This window comes from Anser anser (genome assembly GCF_964211835.1).
Source record: "Anser anser genome assembly, chromosome: 13".
Lineage (NCBI taxonomy): Eukaryota > Metazoa > Chordata > Aves > Anseriformes > Anatidae > Anser > Anser anser.
Window position 1 is genome coordinate 5,364,629 of NC_139734.1, and position 19,762 is coordinate 5,384,390.

General features: G+C 41.3%; 2 protein-coding genes across 5 annotated transcripts in view; one reads left to right on the top strand and one right to left on the bottom strand.

The window, feature by feature from the left end:
* CHRDL1 (chordin like 1) overlaps positions 1-19,762 on the bottom strand; it is a 61,457-nt gene that overhangs the window by 21,084 nt on the left and 20,611 nt on the right. For all 4 annotated transcript variants that reach the window (XM_083797404.1, XM_083797401.1, XM_083797403.1 and 1 more), the window contains exons 5-11: positions 13,335-13,480; positions 12,269-12,362; positions 8,699-8,766; positions 7,267-7,441; positions 3,796-3,990; positions 1,900-2,067; positions 676-765 (exon numbers count right to left, since the gene is read on the bottom strand). In XM_083797404.1, coding sequence (XP_083653530.1) covers positions 676-765; positions 1,900-2,067; positions 3,796-3,990; positions 7,267-7,441; positions 8,699-8,766; positions 12,269-12,362; positions 13,335-13,480 — 936 coding nt within the window. The remainder of the gene's footprint in view (positions 1-675; positions 766-1,899; positions 2,068-3,795; positions 3,991-7,266; positions 7,442-8,698; positions 8,767-12,268; positions 12,363-13,334; positions 13,481-19,762) is intronic.
* Positions 3,900-19,762, top strand: part of PAK3 (p21 (RAC1) activated kinase 3) — a 180,396-nt gene continuing 164,533 nt past the window's right edge. Inside the window, exon 1 of the mRNA XM_083797398.1 lies at positions 3,900-4,030. The gene's annotated coding sequence lies outside the window, so the exon portion shown is untranslated. The remainder of the gene's footprint in view (positions 4,031-19,762) is intronic.

A 19,762-nucleotide genomic window follows, 5' to 3' on the forward strand; every position in this document is an offset into this window, starting at 1 on the left:
TAGATGAAAAGGTGCCTACTTCTAACTAAGACTGTGTTACCAAGAACCAAGTATTCCTGGATAAAATACTTCCTTCCTAATTGGACCTCAGAAAAAAATGTCAACTTTTAGTGCAAAAGAACTGGGAACTATAATTGTCTATACCTCAATTAAACTGTCACATTAAGTGTCATATCCAAAGCTGGGTGAAATACAAAAAAGAAATTGAATCAAGAGTGATAAATAAATTGCATATCTTTTCAAAAGACAGATTTTAATAGTAAATATATAACTAAGAACATAGGAAAGGCTTCTTTCATATATAACATAAATATATATGTGTATATATTTATGTGTATATATATGTATATATGTATATTGTCTTAAATGAAGTCCAGTTGTGCTGTTTTACTGACATCAGCCATATTTCAGGCTTATAGCAGTACGAGCAGAAAACAGACAATCTTGTATTTTCTCAGAATGATAGGAGACTAGCACAGCCTGGACATGAGTTTTTGTTACATGCATTTGTATTTTAAATTGCCGTATTTTGATTATTTAATTTTAAACATATTGATGCCATGTATTGGAGGAAAATGAGTACATCTGCTTGACTGTGTTGAGTAAAATGGCATGTTTCTCAAGGCTGTAATTATATGGACAACAGAAATCTGACAAGGTCAGAATTTTACTTACTAGGGGTTGTCCTTGTTATCTGCTTGAAGTAGGGAAGTTCTTCAAATTCCCTCTTGGACACTTTCTCAATGTAGAAGTGGCGCAGAATCCCTTCAGCAAAGAAATGAGAAGTGCGTGTTACTGGAAATGCGCCTGTTGTTCTAAGCCTGGGTTGCTGCCCGGCCTTTATGTAGAATGACTGCTGTGTCGAGCCACATTGTGAAATAATCCTTACCGATAATGCGGATTTTCAGCCTATTCGTTTTGACTCTGTTTGCTACCCCAGTGTTTATCTTCTGTGGATTTATGATTACAGAGAGTTTCTGAGGGGTGTGAGAATTAGCTGATTCTTTTCCAACATAGCTGAAACCTTCCTTAGTGTGAGTAAATGTAAGATTGCAACAGAAGCCAAAATCCCAGTGTCTTGGATAAAAACAGTATCATTTTGTTGTCAGATTCCATTTTGCCTGTCATGAGTTAGCAGACAACATCACTGTCAACTCATCACAGGGCTTTGTGGCTTCCTGAACACACAGAGTAATTATTAACCATCAGCCCCCCTGGGACTTCCTTTCTGCTCACAGCTGGGGTTTGGCTTTGTGCTTTAAAGTGCATTCTGGAGATGTATCATCTCCATGGTAAGGGCTGCACTACATGAGGGTTTCCTATGAGGATCATGGGGTTTTTGCTTAAATTGGATAAAGTAGACAGGATTTTGAGGGAGCTGAAGGTAATAATTTAACTACGCTAGCTGTTCAGGATATGCAGAAATGCATTGGCTTCTGAAAACTTTTCAATTTTCTTCTAACTTTATAAGTTGATCTATTAAAAGATACTGCTTCCATCCTTAATACATTTCTTGCCAATATTCTAGAGCATCATGGACGTAGGTACATATTGGTAAAGCTGATAGGGCAGACAGTGATTTCCGTGACAAGCTTTTGGGTCCATCCAAATAAGAACCTCCAAACACTTGCTTCAAACCCTACTGTCCACTCCTCTGCAATAAATTACCAGGGGTATTACTGACAGCTGATTTGGTTTTGTGTCCAGGAGTTTGTAGAAGTAGAGTTTTGGGTGTTATTAATGGTGTTTGTTCAGCAAAACGTGTGTTTGACATGGCCATAGTAGTGATATCTTAAATAGCTAGAAGAACAGCAGTCACAAGATGCTTGGATTGTATATCGCTCTGGGATTTTAATGGAAGATGATACACTTTTTAAAGAAAGAACCCACTCAACTCACCTTTTCTAATTGTCCACACATGTATTTCTATTTGGGGTGGCTTTTCAGTCTCTACTGCAATTTTTCTGATGGTTTCTCCTTCCTCTGTGAAAACGGATTCATAGACGGGAAATGTCTCTTTCCCACAGAAGTAATCTTTGTTGTCAAAGCTTTGACTTGGCACTTCTTCTGTTTAAAAAAAGCCCAAAACACATTCTACAGCTGTAATCAAGTCTTCCAGAACTTACTTGGCACCAACAGCCAAGCAGGTTTAGTTTAAAATTAGAATTTTCATAGAACCATAGAATATCCCAAGTTGGAAGAGACCCACAAGGATTACTGGGTCCAGCTCATATGTTCACTTGTATGGTCTTTCAAATCCATCTCCAGCTAAGCCCTAGACATTTAATAATGTTCTGTTCTGCTAGGTTCTGATTGCCTGTCTGTGGTGGCAAGACAGTATTTGTATTTATAATCCAGTTTTGTAACAAAATATGCTGTACAGGTCTGTGAGACTCCTCATGATCTTCGAACTTGTTGTCCATTTTTCAATAACAGTAGGAGTCTCAGAGAGAATTAAATAATAGTGAAAATCAGTGGTTAGAGAGAATGAAGAGACCCAAATTATTGTTTTGTTGAGGAAAAGGGCAAGGAGAACCTATACATTTTGCTCAGCAGCAGCCAGCTGGCTGGTCAGCACACAGGGATGTGGCCAGCCAGCAGATCAGTGCAAGGCTGGCTAGACACAGCACACTCAAGTCATAGGGCATATAAGTGGAAATTGTCATTATTCTGATGGCAATTGGAAGTTGGACAAGAATGCGAGAGAGACGATGCAACTCAGAGGACAGATCAGAAGACATTCAGCTTTCTTAACAATTGGTGCACAGAATCTCCAAAAGATGGTAACTTTCAATTTGCTCTTACATTTTCCATTGAAGCCTCTTAGCCAGTTTTGCTGACTGTTCTCATCTCAGATGAGTTAAAAGCTGTGGACCTCAGATCCACAAGTACCCAAAACAGCCCAAATACACATCTCCTTCCAACCTACTGCCACTGCATTGAGCTTTTTCCCAGCTACCAGGGCTAGCAAGAGAAAAAGTGCAGTGTGTGTTCTATGAAGGATTTCCATATGCAACTGAACAACTCATTTCCTTAGAGCACTTCCACCCAATGCATCACCAACTAAGCACAGAAATGGGCCATACAGATTAGAAAAGAAGTTCAAAGGCACAGAAGGGAATTGGACGCTCCTTTACTCTTTTTGTCATATGCAACACGCCTGATCATTTGGCAGACCACCAGCAGATTCATCCTGTTAACAGATTTTTCACTAGTTGTAGGCATGTCAACGTAAGTTTAATCATTAGTGCAGCACAGAAACTTAATGCTAAATTTATGATACATTAGTATTTATTTTAAGGATTAAATTATATAATTGACACCAATAATTTTGTAGTCAGAAGTTTTGAATCCTTCTGGTACATTTTGAAAAGGAGAAATGATATTAGGTCCATGCACATTTCACAAGCTAGAAAATGGTTCGAACGTTCTGAGAATACTGCAGTGGGGGAAGGATGGGAGAGTCTTTTGACAGTAATGAACTGTCTGTGTACGCTTCTGTAATTTTCTCTTTGGAAATGAGTGTCAGGAAGTCATACTAACAGTAGAGAAAAAGGCAGTGACTGATCAGAATGTATGTGCCCCACGCAGCAAGCCCCCCCCCATTTGAGGAACAGCAGCTAAAAGGAGGGCTGGCCAGGCAGCTCTGCCTGTCCCACTGTGATATCTGCACACAGATTAGAACAGTGGGTACTGCTATTGCAGTTTTCATCAGATCTTGTGACCAGAAGGCTTGAGCCAAGCCCCCTAACGTGCACAGAAAAAAGGTGGTCTGTAATCAACTCTTTGTTTTACCTGGACAGACTTTACAGCATTTTCCTTCTACTTTCTGAGGGTATTTGCAGGGATATTGTTCTGGACAATGAATTTTCTTACATTCTTGTTTGGTGATGTTGCAGGTGCACAACACACACTCCACGATTCCAAAGGCCCGGAGATTAGGGTGCCAAGATTCACCATGGGAGTATGTTTTGCCATTTGAAACACAAACTACAAAAGAAGAGAAAAGGAAGAAGTACAACTGGAAAAGGTATGTTCACTGGCTACTCCTCCACAAATGTTCATTTAATTCATGCACGTTTGTTTAAAGCAGTGTCTCCCTCTATCATTTGTTAGTGTCTCTGGCTTACTTCACTGCTTGTTAACTTCAGTCAGAGTTTTGCCACTTCAAATGGGTCTGAGCCTGTGATCACTCATTTCTGAGCAGATTTGCCTTGGTTCCAAGTCTGCTGATGCCAGTATCCATCACTATTTTGAGGAGGACATTGAAGGTGGCTGAGTCAAGTATTTGACTAGCTCCTCTCCACTGCACGCATTTCACTTGTGCATCATTAAGCAGCTTAAAAAACTAATTCATTCTTCCCCCTCCTGCTCTTAGTCCACACACAGGACACAGCCTGCTAAATTGGCTCTGGCTTCTAGAAGTGAATCTGCAGCTGGCAAAATCATGACATTTGCTACTGAGTCATCTGCACAACTTCTCTTAGCATTAGCTGAATATGGCTTTTGCAGGGAGAGCCATGATATCAACAAGGTGGATTAGCGCCACCTGGACCTTATTTCACTTCCATGTGGGACTTCCTGCTATGGAAAACAGAGCAAGAGCAAGGGAATGTCGCAAAATGAAGTTTGAAGTCCTTTGTGGAGATGTGTATGTCTATAGGTATATAGGGGCATTTGGGTTTGGGAATCACAAGGAAACATTAACTTGAAAGGATGCACATGGGACTGAAATTTCATTCTAATAGCATCTAAGCATCTCAGAATATTTTTTCATCAGTGCCTCTGGGAGACAGAGAAGTACAGCTTGCAGAAGGAGAGTGGAAAAATCCATACCTGGTGGAAGCCAGTTTGGGTCACCCTGCAGTTAATGGGAATTATATCACTTTACACCATGTCTGCATTTGTCCTATAAACCTTACTTCTTTCTTTTTAAATATTTTATAAACACAAAGAAAAATGCAAACTAATCCTAACAAGGTGAAAGAAAGGGCACTGCCAGATTTCTAAAAGCAACTAAAGTGAAGCTGGGCTATGTTGTAAATATTTCCAATTCTTCTAATATGCCATCATTTTTATTAATGCTTTTATTTGTAAAATATGTTCCTCTTTTGCCTGTAACTTTCAAAAGCAATTTAATTTTTATCTGTAATCTGAAATTTACATCTAACTGGTAACAGATGTGACCAACTGGCTTATACTTTACTGAGTTACTGAGATTTATGGTGAGTGTTCTTTGTAATGTATTGTCTTTCATGGGGTTATGCTATCATTTGGTTTATAATTTGCTACTTTTTAACTCTTTCTTAAGACATGGTTTTATTTTAGAGGTGGAAAACAGTTTTTATTCTCACATAAAAGCAAATAATGTATTGTCTGTATACTGAGACCAAGAGAGAAAAAACTATAAATGAAATAAAACTGGTAAGTACTCAGCAGGCTCCTTACATGCTTAAATACTGTATTATTAGTTATATCTATGCGTATACAGATTGCTTCCCCAGCAAGAGTTCTCCAGATCCTTTATGGACATAATATTTCCTGACAGGGGAAGAGATACTATTTGATAGAGTGTATATACATTCTCTCTGTTTCAAGAATTTATTTAGCACAGAACAGTTAAATGAGTACTCTGAGGTAGCAGATGAAGCCTCCAGTAGAAGCCCAAATACGGCACATAACTTCTAGTTCCCAGGTGCCCTGGTTTTAGTACTTTTCATGTTCAGAATTATAAACCTGTACCCATGCTATTGTACATTATTTTCATTTCAGGATAATTGCTATGTGTTTATTTTTTAGCTTGTTGAAATGTGTCTCAAGCATTAATTAATAAAATACTTGTTAATTGCATAAGAACAAAAGAAAATACATGGTCAGCATTCCGGTTTCCATCGTGGGGGTCACTCAGACACTCTCTAGGCAGCGAATGTCTGAAGTTGTGGCAGTTATTCTACTGCATCCAGAAATATGCTACTCGTCTGTATGCTTTTTATTTGCTGAAGCAAATCAGTTAGAAATCTCTTTGATGATGTCTTCATGTGTGAATTACATGTCAAAGATATTGCACTGTGTGGAGATTCCTGCTCCTAGATTCAGCATAAAACACTGGCATGATCTGAATGTTTTTTCATGGTTGTTCAGGTGGATAATAAAGATCCTATGGCCAACATTCCTTCTGTTAGTTAATACCTTAAAAGATTAGTTGGCCTTAATACAAGGGCTTTTAACTCTTTGTGGGTAGTTTCTGAGTACCTACTGACTGGTATTTGTGGATAGCTGCTTTTCTGAACATGTACTTTTCCAGCTATTTCTTTTATGGCTTCTTAGGCCTGTCCCTGCAGACCTCTAGTGACTGAGGTACGCCCTCCGTAGGAAATGAGCATCCTACCCTTTGTACTGTACAGCACCTGCTGTCCCACAAACGGGAGAATTGGTATTTTCCCTCTATTTTTGTCTGTTCTGTAATGCAGCAGGAATCCGTCATGTTTGTACAAAGTCTGGCAGATGGGCAGTCCTGCTGTCCCCATAATGTGGTATGTCTCATATTATCAGAAGGCACTAAGTTACTCATTACTCTGGTTGACTTTGCCTGGTTACAGCTCAGGCATCCAGTCTAGGCTAATTGCTTACTTTGCCTCTGCTGTTAGACACGGGGGAGAAGTGCCCCCTGCATCTCAGACAACTACCTAACGGTGGGGGGAGTCATGATATTTTCTTTCTTGAGAATAATTTGCTAAGCCTTGGAGGCAGAAAATTCCGTGATACTATGGCAAAGGTTTATGGTCTGAGATTTGTGGGATAGTTAAAACACGTGCTTTTTACAGCTAGTAAAATTACAAGATAGGAGAGTGTAAGGAAAATAACCACTGTCTATTCCCTACTGGACAAGTCACTGTGTGAACCACCTAGCAAATTTAAGGGCATCATAGTGTCCTTTCTGGCTCTAAGTGCTCGCTTGGCTGGTCACAGCAGCACGCGTTCTCAGAGCTATGTAGCACGATCCCACAAAGTGATTCAGAGAGCAGCACAACAGTGTGGTGCCTATGCAGAGTGAAATGCACTGTAGTATGTGCAGGCACAACTGACCTCAGTCAAGAGCTGATTCCGTATCCTTAATAGTTTGTTGCTTTTGCCTTTCTGATTTGCACTGAGTCTCTTGATACCAGTGCGAATTTCCAAGATTATGCTGTATATTTGGAGGATTCTTTTTGAGCTGTAGGTAGGTGCCTGACCTAGGGTAATACCATAAGAAGTACTCATCTTTACCTCGTCCGTGCTTGTGCTTGTTGTTGATGACAATTTGTACAATTGTTCCGGATGCTTGCTGGGGATCTGGCAGGACGCCGCGGTTACTCCTGGCACTGGGAAATCGTGGAACATTGACCACCTGCCTGGCGGAGCTGGGCGACAGGTCGTAGTGGGAGCGGTGGTACGAGTGTCTCTGTTGGGAGACACAAAGGGGCAGGAAAGTAAATGTCTTGCGCCAATGAGTGTGGTGAAAGAAGCCATACCAGAAGCTTAATGCAGGCAGTGGTTGTTGCCACTACCACCATCAAACAGGCCTCAAAATACTGAGTGGCACCGTACAAATAAAGGCCATACAGGTTTTGCAGCTAGTTAACATGGCAATGAAGTCACCTACACATATACAACTGGAACTCATCTCACCACGCTCTACATTCAGTCTAGGTGTCTGTATCTAAGTTGGTCATCTGAAGTCCCTGATCTAGTTAGTGGACAGGGAAGCACTTTTAGAACATGATTCATCTGACCTGTTGTGGATCTCTACATCATGAGGAGATGAATCACATTGCAGAAGAGCCTATTTCACTCTGTTTATTAGAGATGGAGTTCAGGGATAGACATATTCGTTACTTTTGTCTGCTTCAAGATTAGGTAAGCATAGGTAAGCCTGTCTAGTCTTCAGAGCACACGTGCACAATGACCATCCAGCTCCTTGTTTGCTTGCAGCTGCTCTGAACTCTCCTGCAGGGCCAAGGCTGGCCGACTTCACACAGACTGAGCTGAACCTTGCTGGAATCTGTCTCGCAGGCAGGGAAATCTCATTGGATTTGCAGAGGGAAGTAGTCTGTGCAGTACGTTTTCTAGAGCAAAAACAGTGGTTGTTTTCAGAGAATTATTTTCCAAAATACCATGGGCATGAAGGAATAGTGTGTGTTACAGCAGTTATTTTATGAGGCATGATTCTCCTCACTAATCCAAAGACCTGTTGGTTCATGTATTTGGGTAGTGTGCCTAATGCTTAAATGCTCTTAATGTTCTCTCCAAATGCTGTTATAAAAAGCCTCTCTTGAGGAGTAAGTTGTTAGTGGTTACTCTTAATCCCAGAGGCAGTGAAGCCCCTAACGTAAATATACATACGTATGTATGTCAACTGGGAAATTAAGAATTTGTAATTATGATTTTAAAGTGTTGCTTGCATAGCAAACAAAACACTTTGGAATTTTATTCTTGTAGAGCATATACAATGAAGACCAAATCCAGAGCCCCCAGGAGCTCATGGGAGTTCATAATTCAGAGTTAGTCATGCATTCAGGTTGAGTTTTAAATTAAGGAGTTTGCTGCAGTAGATATTCCTATACATTGCCAGACCTGCTAATATCCTTTTCTCATTTTTCCTTGATACATTGGCATGTACAGCAGGAAAACGTGTCTTTAAATTGTAGGTCAAACTTACAGCTTCCCTGTTGGCTGGCTGCCGGAAGATGTCTCCATCGGCATGTTCCCAGGATAACTCCCCATCTCCTGGACATGAAGCAGAGTAGTATCAGTTAGGGGAGTAATTGTGCAATGCTCAGGGATGTACCTAGCAGAAAAGTCTCACCCAGCTTTACAGCTACATTTAAGGTGGAGGTTGCATTAGTGTGTAGAAGTGTCAGTCTGTAGTCTGACCTTCTTGTCACTAGATTCTGTAGAGAGCAAAAGGAAGATGACTTCCCAAATATCTAGCAAGCTCAGGATGAAGATTTACGACCAGATTTATGTGGCTTAGCAAGATGCTATGGGCTGCATGATTTCCAGTACCCACCCGTGTGGATACTCAAGACAAGGAGACATAGCTTAGCTCTCAGAAAGGCTAAATCGTGTGACCTTCCATCTGCTGTGTGCATAAGCACAGCTACTGTTGCTCAGTTGATAGTAACTTACCTGAGAATTGAAGCCTGAATTACATTTTTGTAGTCCCCTCTGAAGTGTAGTCATTAATTAACATTTTAACATTGTATTATATATATCAGGAAAATGTACGCCATACTTTGTCCTGCAAATTTTCTACCCCTATGTCTTTTTGGTTGTTTTTTTTTTTTCTTCTTATTTATGCTTCACTTAATAAAATTTGTTAATTCACATGGAAGCCAGTGAATAACACTGCAGTAAGTTATGGCAGAGTGTGAGATGTTCAGCACTGTTATTTTTGAATTAGGCCAATAAAAGTAATACAAAATAAGGCTCATAACACCAATGACACTCGTAACAAAGCAAGGGTGTTCTGACTTGTCTTTTAGAACAGAAAGGGTTTTGCTAGAGCACTTGCAATTTGTACATGTAAGGCAGAAGTAACAAATGCTTTTTCGCAGAATCAGTGTGAGGGGCTCGTGCAGCCAGGCTCTGGCTCCTCACAGCCAAACGTGATTCATGGAAAGGAAAGTTGGAAAGAAGAAGAAAGTCTCAGTTTCTATTCAGGAGTAGCATCCAGCTGTTTTCTGGGTAAGGACAAGCTTCATAAATACATACATAACTGAGCGTGAGCCACAGTGAAATTTGCAGCAGGGAAACATCAGTTCAGGCTAGGGAGAGAATGTGGCTTTAAGAAGTTGTTAAAGACATAGTTAGAGGTGTTCCTTGGTAGGACGAGCCGTGGAACTTGAACTGATATCTGATTCTTGGAAAACTTGTACAAGAACAGGAGAAATCATTTAGTGTGGAGCTGACCTTGGAATTTATCCCAGCCTTGGAATTCAGATATAGGTCCAGATAAAATTGTTTTGCTAGTGGCTCCAAGCCTAGCTCTGGATGTGCCAAGCAATTAGACTGGAGCACAGTGCAGTACCACCACCGCATGAGCCTGCTGCTTTACACGGATGGCCCACAGCAGGGCCAGGCACAGGCACAGGCTTGGGTCCTTGCCTCAGGACAGCTGCTGCAGCAGGAGAAGTGTGTGATACCGCCTTGGGAGAGCCACAGTGCTGATGCAGGTGTGTCTCCAGTTCTGGGCTTAGCTGGATTTCACTCGGCCAGATCCACCATGGATCCACTACCTTCTGGCATACTACGTGTTATCATGTTATCCTCGATGCGTTTTGAGAACTTTAACTTAAGAGGAAGTTGAATCCTGACATAAATCAGCATCTGAACCACAGTGCTTGAAGCCTTCTTTAGTCAATAGTAGAGCAATGAACAGGAAAATCAGCAAATTTGAATATACTATGTTAGTATTTTTGGCCAGGCAGGGAACAGAAATTGATTTGGTTTCCTCCTCATGAGCTGTGCAGAGATCTTGATGCAAATGTTATGTTTAGGTTTGCATTTTTAAGAGTAACAGGGGAGAGAGAAAACAGTTTAGCCCATATTGCAAAGGACAAGATTAATTATGAGAGAAATGACAATTTTGACATTTTAATAAGAATTATAGACAGTGGAATACACAAAAAACTCTGCATAAATGGAGACGCTGAATCTCCTTTACTGCATAATCCAATTTAATCTCACCTCTTATATGGAAATTCTAAAGAGCTTTTGCCTTACTAGTGACTCTCGGGCTGCAGTGACAGATTCTGCAGCATAAGGCAGGAGCATACCTAGGTCTTATACTTTGTACTTTGAAAGGCAGTTTGATTTTTGTAGCTGGAAGAGGTTGGTTTCAAATCCAGATCCAATAATTATCGGGGAACAGACATGAAGAATCATATGAATAGCAAGGATTTGCTTTAATTGAACTGTCAATGTAATAAATGTAAACCAATATATCACTAGATTTCACCCTGGGAAATTAGGACCATGACCTTGCCTGCTTGAGGTCAGAAAGCTTCATAAGCAGTTTATCCAGCAAAATGTTTCAGGATTTGTAAAGGTGTCTCACAGTAACGCAGCAAAGCAGCAGAGAATGAGCAATAATTTTCAGGCAAAGTAGTACTGCACAGAAATCCTCACCCTTGCTCTGACTGAGAGGATGTATTTATGCAGCTCACAGCATCGCCCTGCCGGGAGATTATGTCAGTTCCTGCATGGTGCCACACTTAAGCTAATTACTACTGCAACTTTGTAGGTTAACTAGCTTAGACAGCTTGCCGCACTGACATGACTACACAGCTTCTGTTTGAGAACTTGCTCCTTCAAGGCCTACTGTAGTGTCTGTGCTTCAGACTGTGTGGACTATGGGACTATGTTAGCCTGTGTTTCTCAACAACCACAGGCAAAACTATACAACTGACAATGCAACGCTCCTTATTTTCACCATGCAATAGTCCCGAGTACAAACAAACAGAATTTCAGAAGGACAGAGATGCAAGCAGGAGAGGTTTTCAAAGCAGCCTGGCATCGCTGCTAACAATAGAGTGGCCCTTCTGGAAACTTCAGGCACCCTTAGGTGCCTACCTGCATCTCTGAGAGCTGGCCAGAGGTGCTTAGATACCCTAAAAGTGCTGATTCAAATGCCAATAGTGAGATAAAAAACATTTACAGATATTTAGGTAGGCTTTTAGACAGACGTTTAGGTTTAGACATTTGGGAAGGCTGGGAAGGCTGGCAGTATGCTTCCTCATAATCAAGTTCTCTGTGTGCATGTTCCAAAATGCAATTGCTAGTAAAATACCGATGTTAGCTGAATATAGATCGACATCTAATTTAAACTGGAGTAATTGGTCTTACCCTCTGAATTGAAATTCTTGTGTCTTTTATAACTTGAGCAGGTCTGGTAACTTGTCAGGTAGAAGCTCAACTTTTATTTCAAAGCTTTTCTACCCAAAGTAATGGCAGCTATTTCAATTCATCATTTGAAGCCTTGATTTACCTCATTATGAGCATGCAGCTTTATCATCAGTGCATTCTCTCCCTGTTTCAGTTTAGGAAAACAAAGCTAGCAATGCTACCCTGCCGGAATGTGAGGTTTCGTTTCCCAACATGCCTTGGGTTGTGAGTAAATGGGAAACTTGCGATGTCCTGAACAACAGTGCTGGTGCACAGACAGGGCTCTGACAAGGGAAGGAGTGCTTTCCGACTCGTGTCCTTCTGTGGGTGGACTAACACTTACCTCTGCAGACTGGACAGCAGGATTCCGGAACAGAAACTGGGAAAGAGCAAGTTAATTTGGGACAAGTCTTCAGCCCACAGTACACATTTCCTTCCTGCCGGTAAAACAAGGAGCATTTAGAAGGAGGCATCAATTCATATGGTACATATATACATTTTTATGGACATATTTAAATCTAGTATGGGTGTTTACATAAATGCCACTGTAGTAGCCAAAAGCAGAATATGAGACCAATGAAGAGTCTGAATAGCATTTCATAAATTTATTGTCACGTAGAGGAAGGTTCCTTTCTTTTAAAAAATGGGGAAAAGAAGCAAGTGTGGGGAGGGAAAGAACTGCAGTGATTGTAGGCTTAAAATCTATCTGACCTTGCTACTAAAGCCACCTGGTATAAATTCTTCCTACTGCTCTCCTTTTGTTGTGTCTTACCCCTGAGGTGGAGGAAGAACTGAGCAGTGACTCAAACCTGCAGTCACAAAGTTTGTTCTGTAGTTGGCGCCTGTTCAATTTGTAATTAATGTTGAATACGATGATAATTTGATCAGAGAAGGTCATGATACTAAAGAGCTGGTTGGATTGAGAGGGATGTTGTACTTCAGACAGGGACTGCTCAAATATGCTGGATCTGACTTGGTTAACACCTAGAACAGCTCTGTGGCCCAGGGTCAGGCTACAGAACTGCCCAGTCCCAGTTGTGAGGCTCTTAGCAGCTCAGTCCAAACGAATCCAAGTTCAGTCCCTGACTTAGTGCTCTATTTTCCAGTCAGTTTGAGGTGAAATATTTTTATATGCCAAGTAGCAATATTTTACCTGCTGCCTGCCTACTGTAAGCTTACTTACAGCGGACGCTTGACAGGGTAAGCTTTGTCCACTGTGTTTGAGTAAGAGGTAGCCTGGCATTCCCCATGTGCCACAGACTGGCTCAGAGTGCTTTTGTTTCAGCATAAACTCTCAATTCCCAGCCTCTGCTGTGTGCTACATGTTGCATACATTTCAGTGTCGCGTCTGCTAGAAAGGCAAAATGAAGCATAGACAGAGCAAGGCTCTGACAAATTACGGTACTTACTGAGCAGCTGCACTGGGCACACTGGTTTGCTTGCCTGTTTTGGAAAAGCCCCTCTGCCACAAACATTTCTCCGTGATGGTAGGTGGTGCCATTGTATTCACAGGATTTCCCAGTTATTTTGCTGCTTACTGAGAAAAGGGAGTCCTCTGGAAGCAATGGGAAAGGAACACTTCATGCAAATGTTCTCGACAACAAGCAATATCACAAATACAGGGATGGAAAAGCTTCCTTTCTCCCCCAGTTCTCTTTATTAAGGACAAGCTTTGTCATGCTGCAAAATATTTGTGATGTTCTCATGCTACTATTTTGCTGAACTTTTGTAATTCACACTTCGAGCTGACTGTCCCAGTTAATGTTTGGATTTTGATTTGATCATCAATGCCAGCACTGATGGCCATCCCTCATGCTGCTGCTTTTTCTCTTGCCCTGTCTGCTATAGCACTTGCTGTTAGGATGGGTAGGTGCAGTTATGTGCCTGTTTGTTACATTTGCATGGCTTTTTCATGCTTTAATATAGAAGGCATTAGCACCTTTCTAGGATGGTTTCCCCCGTTCTTAGGACTGGCATTATTTTATTACTGATTTGTAGTGTTGTAGCAGACAGAAATCTTAGTTGCAGGTTAGCAGAGAGTACCAAGGGACGTGCATAATGCTGCGTCCATGCCATGCACACGCACAGCCCTTCTGGCCTACGAGAGGAGTGACACCGATGATGGAACTCTGTCAAGAGCAGACAAGCCTGAGAATAATGGCACTACGTGCATGTTTGTTCCCAGCGGCCCTTGCACCTTGTTGCTGTTGTTGTATTCAGAATGGGCAAAACTTTTCAAAGGCAGACTTCGAAAGGCACCCAAATGCTGATGTTTCTCTTATATGTGTTACAATGTCAGATGTGCAAATCAGTGTGTTTTGTTTGCACAACTGAGTTTATACAATGAAGTGTACAAGCTGGCAGTGCCAGTTCAACCCTGAAACCTCCTGTTTCAGCTCAAGATCATATGGAGTTCTGCACCACATCACTCAAACTTTCTTCTTAGACTTAAAGTTATCCACGTCTTATGGTAGAATATTCCCTAGACTGTTTAACTCTTGAACACAAACTGTGCAAAGGGATTATACTTTACCTGTGAAGTCTAAGTCACTTAATACCTATTGGGCAGCAAATCTGGCACTAATGCATTTATGTTTACGTGAGTTTAGTATCTCAGCATGGGAAGAGGCATTTTGAACAAGAGCTCTAAGGGAGTAACAGTGGAGTGTTTGTTCTCTGGAGCCAGAATCACTGCAGATTTTTAGGAATGCAGTTGAAATTTCATGCAGTGGGTTTGGGCTTTCATGTGAAAGAAACCTGACCCAAAAATTCAGATTTTGCTGTAGGCCCCTTCATTATCAATCAGATAAACCCAGGGAGATTTTTTTTATGAAACTATGACACCACAGAACATGGTTGTTCTCAGCTGGTAGCTCAAGTGAAAGAGCAGTTTTCTGGTGATATGCACTGGCAGTGACATTTAGAGTTTTCCATAAAAGCATATATTTTGTTATGTTGGCTTCATCAAATCTTAATGATCTTTTGAACTGTAAATATCAAATCTGACTGTGGAACATACACATATGGTATGTTTCAAATACTACAGTATTTGAAAATCTAGTGGGTCAGCAAAGAACCTTCTGCCAGAGAATGGCAGGAATTAGCCTTTTAGCGGCCGTTTAGGGTCCCATGCTTGGTATTTCATTTCTTTTCAGGAGACAGACGTGGTATTTGCACTTCCTCCTTTGAAGTGCACTCTGCACTTTCTATGTGGTTTGCTAGTAATGCACATTCTGGAATAGCAGCTTGTATGTTCCAACTGAGGCACATCCTTGGAAAGTCATCAGCAAAAGATTCAAGTGACAAGTTCAGCTACTGTCGCATCAGGCCCAAATATCAGAAAGCACAAATAAAGAGGCACTTTTCAGCACTGTGCCACCTCCCCCGAGTTATGTCACCATCAGTTCTTGACCTTTCCAAGGGTGACCTCCCGGAAAGCAGAAAAAGGGATTACCAAACCCTTAGTTATGCCCCTGCACCTCAGGCAACTGGAAGAGCAGTAGAACTGGAAAGAAAATGAAAGGAGAAATGAAAGGAGAATGCAGATGGTTCTTGTCTGGATATGAGGGCCTTTTCATGCAGCCTCTGCAGGGCATTGCGGTGCCCAGGTAGGATGCCTGTCCGAAGACAGTGTTTGGCTTGTGGTCTGTTGCTTGCAAAGGCTCAGGCTTGAATGACTCATTGTGACTCTTCAGCATATTGGATGAAGAGAGCAAATTTTACTGCGGTTTTACCTTGTATATGCCACGTTGCTCAGATCTCTAGGAAATCTCCAAATGCCTTTAAATTATAGCTTTCAAATAAGAGAAGGGGAATGGGGAAACTTTTATTTATATAATTAAATTTACCTTCATATCCATGAGACTGTTGAACTATTGTAGGGTTCCTATAGGATTACAGGGTAGCAGCAGATCAGCCCTGGCATGTGACTGCAGAAACACAAGGCTGAGTGAGACAACCATTGCTGCCTTTCTAACTAGAAAGGAAGGTGAGCAGCAGAGGGAAAAAAACAATTTTCTTATATAGCCAGTGCTCACTCTGATTCTGACTTCTGCCTTGCCTTCCAACACTGTCAGATTAAATGATCGTAAGAAATCTCCTAACCAGATTAGGAAGAAGGTGCTTTAGACCACTACATTATTCAAGGAGGAAGAAGACAGGTGGCAATAGGATGGCTTACTCCGGACCAGCGTGGGCTAGCAGCTCAAGGCTTGCTGCTGCATTGTTTGCTTAATATTAGGGTCTACAGAGAATATAGATGGACTCCATAATAACTGTAATTCTCTCTCTGAGACCCTTGCATGTATGACATAGAAGGAGTAGGAAACAGGGACCCTTAGAAATGTACCTGAAAATGAGGCAGGCTGGCCATCTGAGATCAGCAGGGGACCAGGGGGACACAGTGCAATTATTCACTTTAGCTGGGAATGAAACTATTTGTTCCAGGAAGATCTTCCAGTAACAAGAATAAGACATCAAGGGACTGTGCCTTTCTCAACTGTGATGCAGATGCTCGTAAAGAAAAGCTTTTCTTTTAAATGGATCTACCGATAGCATTGCTTGGCCAACAGTAGTAGGTGGTTGCAGTAAGTAGCTTTGTTCATCTGTATTTCTTTCAAGGTTGATCATAGAACTTAGGCCTATAACAACTGAGTCATAATAGACAGTCCAAAACACATGTACGTCTGCCTGTCTGTGGAATATGGGATGCAATTTTGTTGCTATTTTGATGTAATAATTATAAGAAAAGTCAGTTTCAGTTACAGGGAATAAGACCATATTTTAGGTGCCTGATGCTGCACAAACCTGTGTATGGGATTATCTGCTAGCACATTCAGTGAATGGGGCTATTTGGTTGCATGAAACAAGTTTGGAAGAAGTTTTCAGATCAAGATCACATGACCCTTACTGTGAAAAAATACAGACAGTCATATTGGAGACAGCACATTGAAGAGTGCAGCTGATCCCCTCCAAATGCAGCATCCGTCAGAAACTGCAAGGAAGCTTTGTTTCTATTGCATACCTACATCTAACTGCTGGAGAGAGGAGGCAGCATGTGAGTGACTTTCTACAACTAGGACTTGCCTTGGTTTCTTTTCCAGTGCTCTTTAAATCATGGCTAATTAGAGGAGCTCAAACTCCCTCATATTCTCCTATAGAATGTGAAATTACAGTCACTTCATATTGCTTTAATGACTGCCACGTTTGAACTTGGAAAAATCTTGACATTAATGTTGATACCAGCACGTATTACTCTGTGCCTCAGTTAAGATATGTTAGAACTGGATTAATTAACTGCAAACGTCCTGCATTGCTCAAAGCCCTATTTGTAAACCTCGTTTTCTAATCAGCATTGTTCCTAAAGCTTTATCTGGCATTTTAATAGTGCTGACTAACATTGCTTTAATTAGCCACCTCTGTAAAGTACCAGGCAAACCATCTGTGTGAATCCTTCTAATTAACTGGGTTTGATCTGAGCTTTTCTTTCTGGCATTCATAGCATGTCAGTGGAAGCAATATAAAACGTATAGGGTAAAGGTGTTACAGCATCAATGGAAAAGGAAGCATCTTTGTCCCGTGGTTGCTATTTATTTGCTAAGGGATCCGACTTCAATACAGAAATTGACAGGCCCTGCTTACATCTGACAAGGATTTTAATGGGATCGAGATGAGACCATGAGTTAATAACACAGATAGTGATGACATATCACAATTTTACCATTAGGCAATGGCAGGGAGCTATGATGTGCAACCGAGGCTTAGCACGTAACTTGCTGTCGGTTTGAATTTACCCTGTAAGTATCTTTAAAGGCTGGATCTGGGTGAAGGTTTCAGGTTTTGCAAGCAGACAACAGAATACAACTAACTGCACCAAAAATTGATTAGCTTCAAAAATTCAAGTTTTTTAAAAAAGCAATTGGAGGTTGCGGTGACTATGCTTGAGTTCTTATATCCCAGCATTCCTCTTTTCCAAATGTGGGGCTCTCTCCAGCTTGTGTTGTCTACCTAGGCTGTTTTTCACTGGTGTGCCATAGACACAGAGTAAATCCTGGCCTCAGTGAAGCTAACAGAAAGATTTTCCTCAGGATCCAGCCTACGTGCTTGCTGTAACTCTGCTTTTTAAGGTTATGTTTGGGGAGATGGCAGCCTGTACTGGGAGGAACTGTTGATCTACAAAACCACAGTTTTCTATCAGTTCAGATCTATGGTACAGCCTGATACAGAAGTTCACTCAGAACTAGAACTGCATGTTGCTATAGTTCACTTGTTCTCTAACCTAGTGTCCATTTGACAGGAGTGTGAAGAAACAGTATGGCAAGAAGTTTGCCATGAAGGGATGCTAACCTAGTGTGAAGTGCAGCATTAATGCTTTTCTGACAGTCTCTGACACAACAGTTAGATATGAATTTGATAAACCACAAGTGTTTTACAGAAATCTCCTGGCTCTGTGGAATCTACTCATCACAGATTTTTCGTGGAAACCTGCATGGGTTCACAGTGTCTGCCCATGACTTGGGGTTTCCGGGAAACAAGGCTTGAGGGCAGCCGTACGATGTGCACAGACCCTGGCCAAGAACTCTGGGGGCTTCGTGGCTCCCAGAGCCTCCAGTCTCCTGGGAGTGACAGAATGGTGTCACGTGGATCACAGTCAGTTTTGGAAACAACATCTTTTAGCTTCTTCTGTTTGCAACTGTTTTTCTTCCTGGATTGTTATAAAAGCTTGTTCCTGAGATGCTTTACCCTTACTTGGATATGAAGCAGAAGAGCATCAGTTATCTGCAACTAATCCCTTGAATAGCTTAGACAAATTCCACTGGCAGTTCCTGCTATTTGAATCAGTGGCAACTTCGCTGAAAATATTTCTGTGTAGACAGTGAAAAGCACCAACTGGCTATGGGCAAACTGGCCTTTTGGGCAACGTTCCTGTAGGGTCACTTCCTTGAGGACGGGTTTCAGGATCCGGGCCTTACTACAGTCAGTGAAGTGTGCAACTTGGATCCTTCTGTACATACAGGTACACGTGCTGGGAAACAAACCAGCTAACAAACTGGCAAAACCACCGCAAAGTCATGGCATGATAATCAGTAAACTATTTCTGCTATGAAGCTGGACCTTCAAGACAGGAAAGCCAGTTGCTTTTTGGATGACCTTTGCCATTGTGGACAATGAGACCAAGAATCTTTGCTTTCTTCAAGTCATTGTGCTGAGTTTTACTGATCTGCAAACAGTAACAGATCAGAGTGGTAACTGAGTGTGTTCCCAGAGTGGAGGATGTACAAATTAGGCAAGGAAGGTGTGTAGGCAAAATTAAGGCTTCTGCATGGTAGGACCCTGCACAGCACCCCAGGAAGGGTCTGTGGGTTTTTATTGCATCTCTGTGAGATTCTTTCTTGTACAATATTCTGGCTATTCTTGTTAGTACTTTCCTTAACACTCTCACTATTGCTTATTTTAGTATCAGAACATCTGGCAAGGATCATTTTTAAAAAATCCTACAGGCTCTTGGCTTGCTGACTTAGAAACTATTTTTAAACTGCAACATTCAGAGTCACCTAGTGTCATTTACTGAAAAAGATGGGCTTTTAACATCAAGCAGAAATGCTAGGCGCTCAGCCTGGCTTGGTTTTTGCAGTTTGTCTGTTTTATTAACCACTCTTATAAAAACAACCAAGTGCTAAACAATCTGAAATTAATCATGAGGTTTAAAGCCTTAAGAAACTTACCATACTGGGAACTGTTCTGCAGATAGTCTCTCTGCTCCGTTATAACTAGACAGATGATAGATTATGAATTTCAATCCAGAGTGGATTTTATAAAACATGCTTTCTGAATCAGC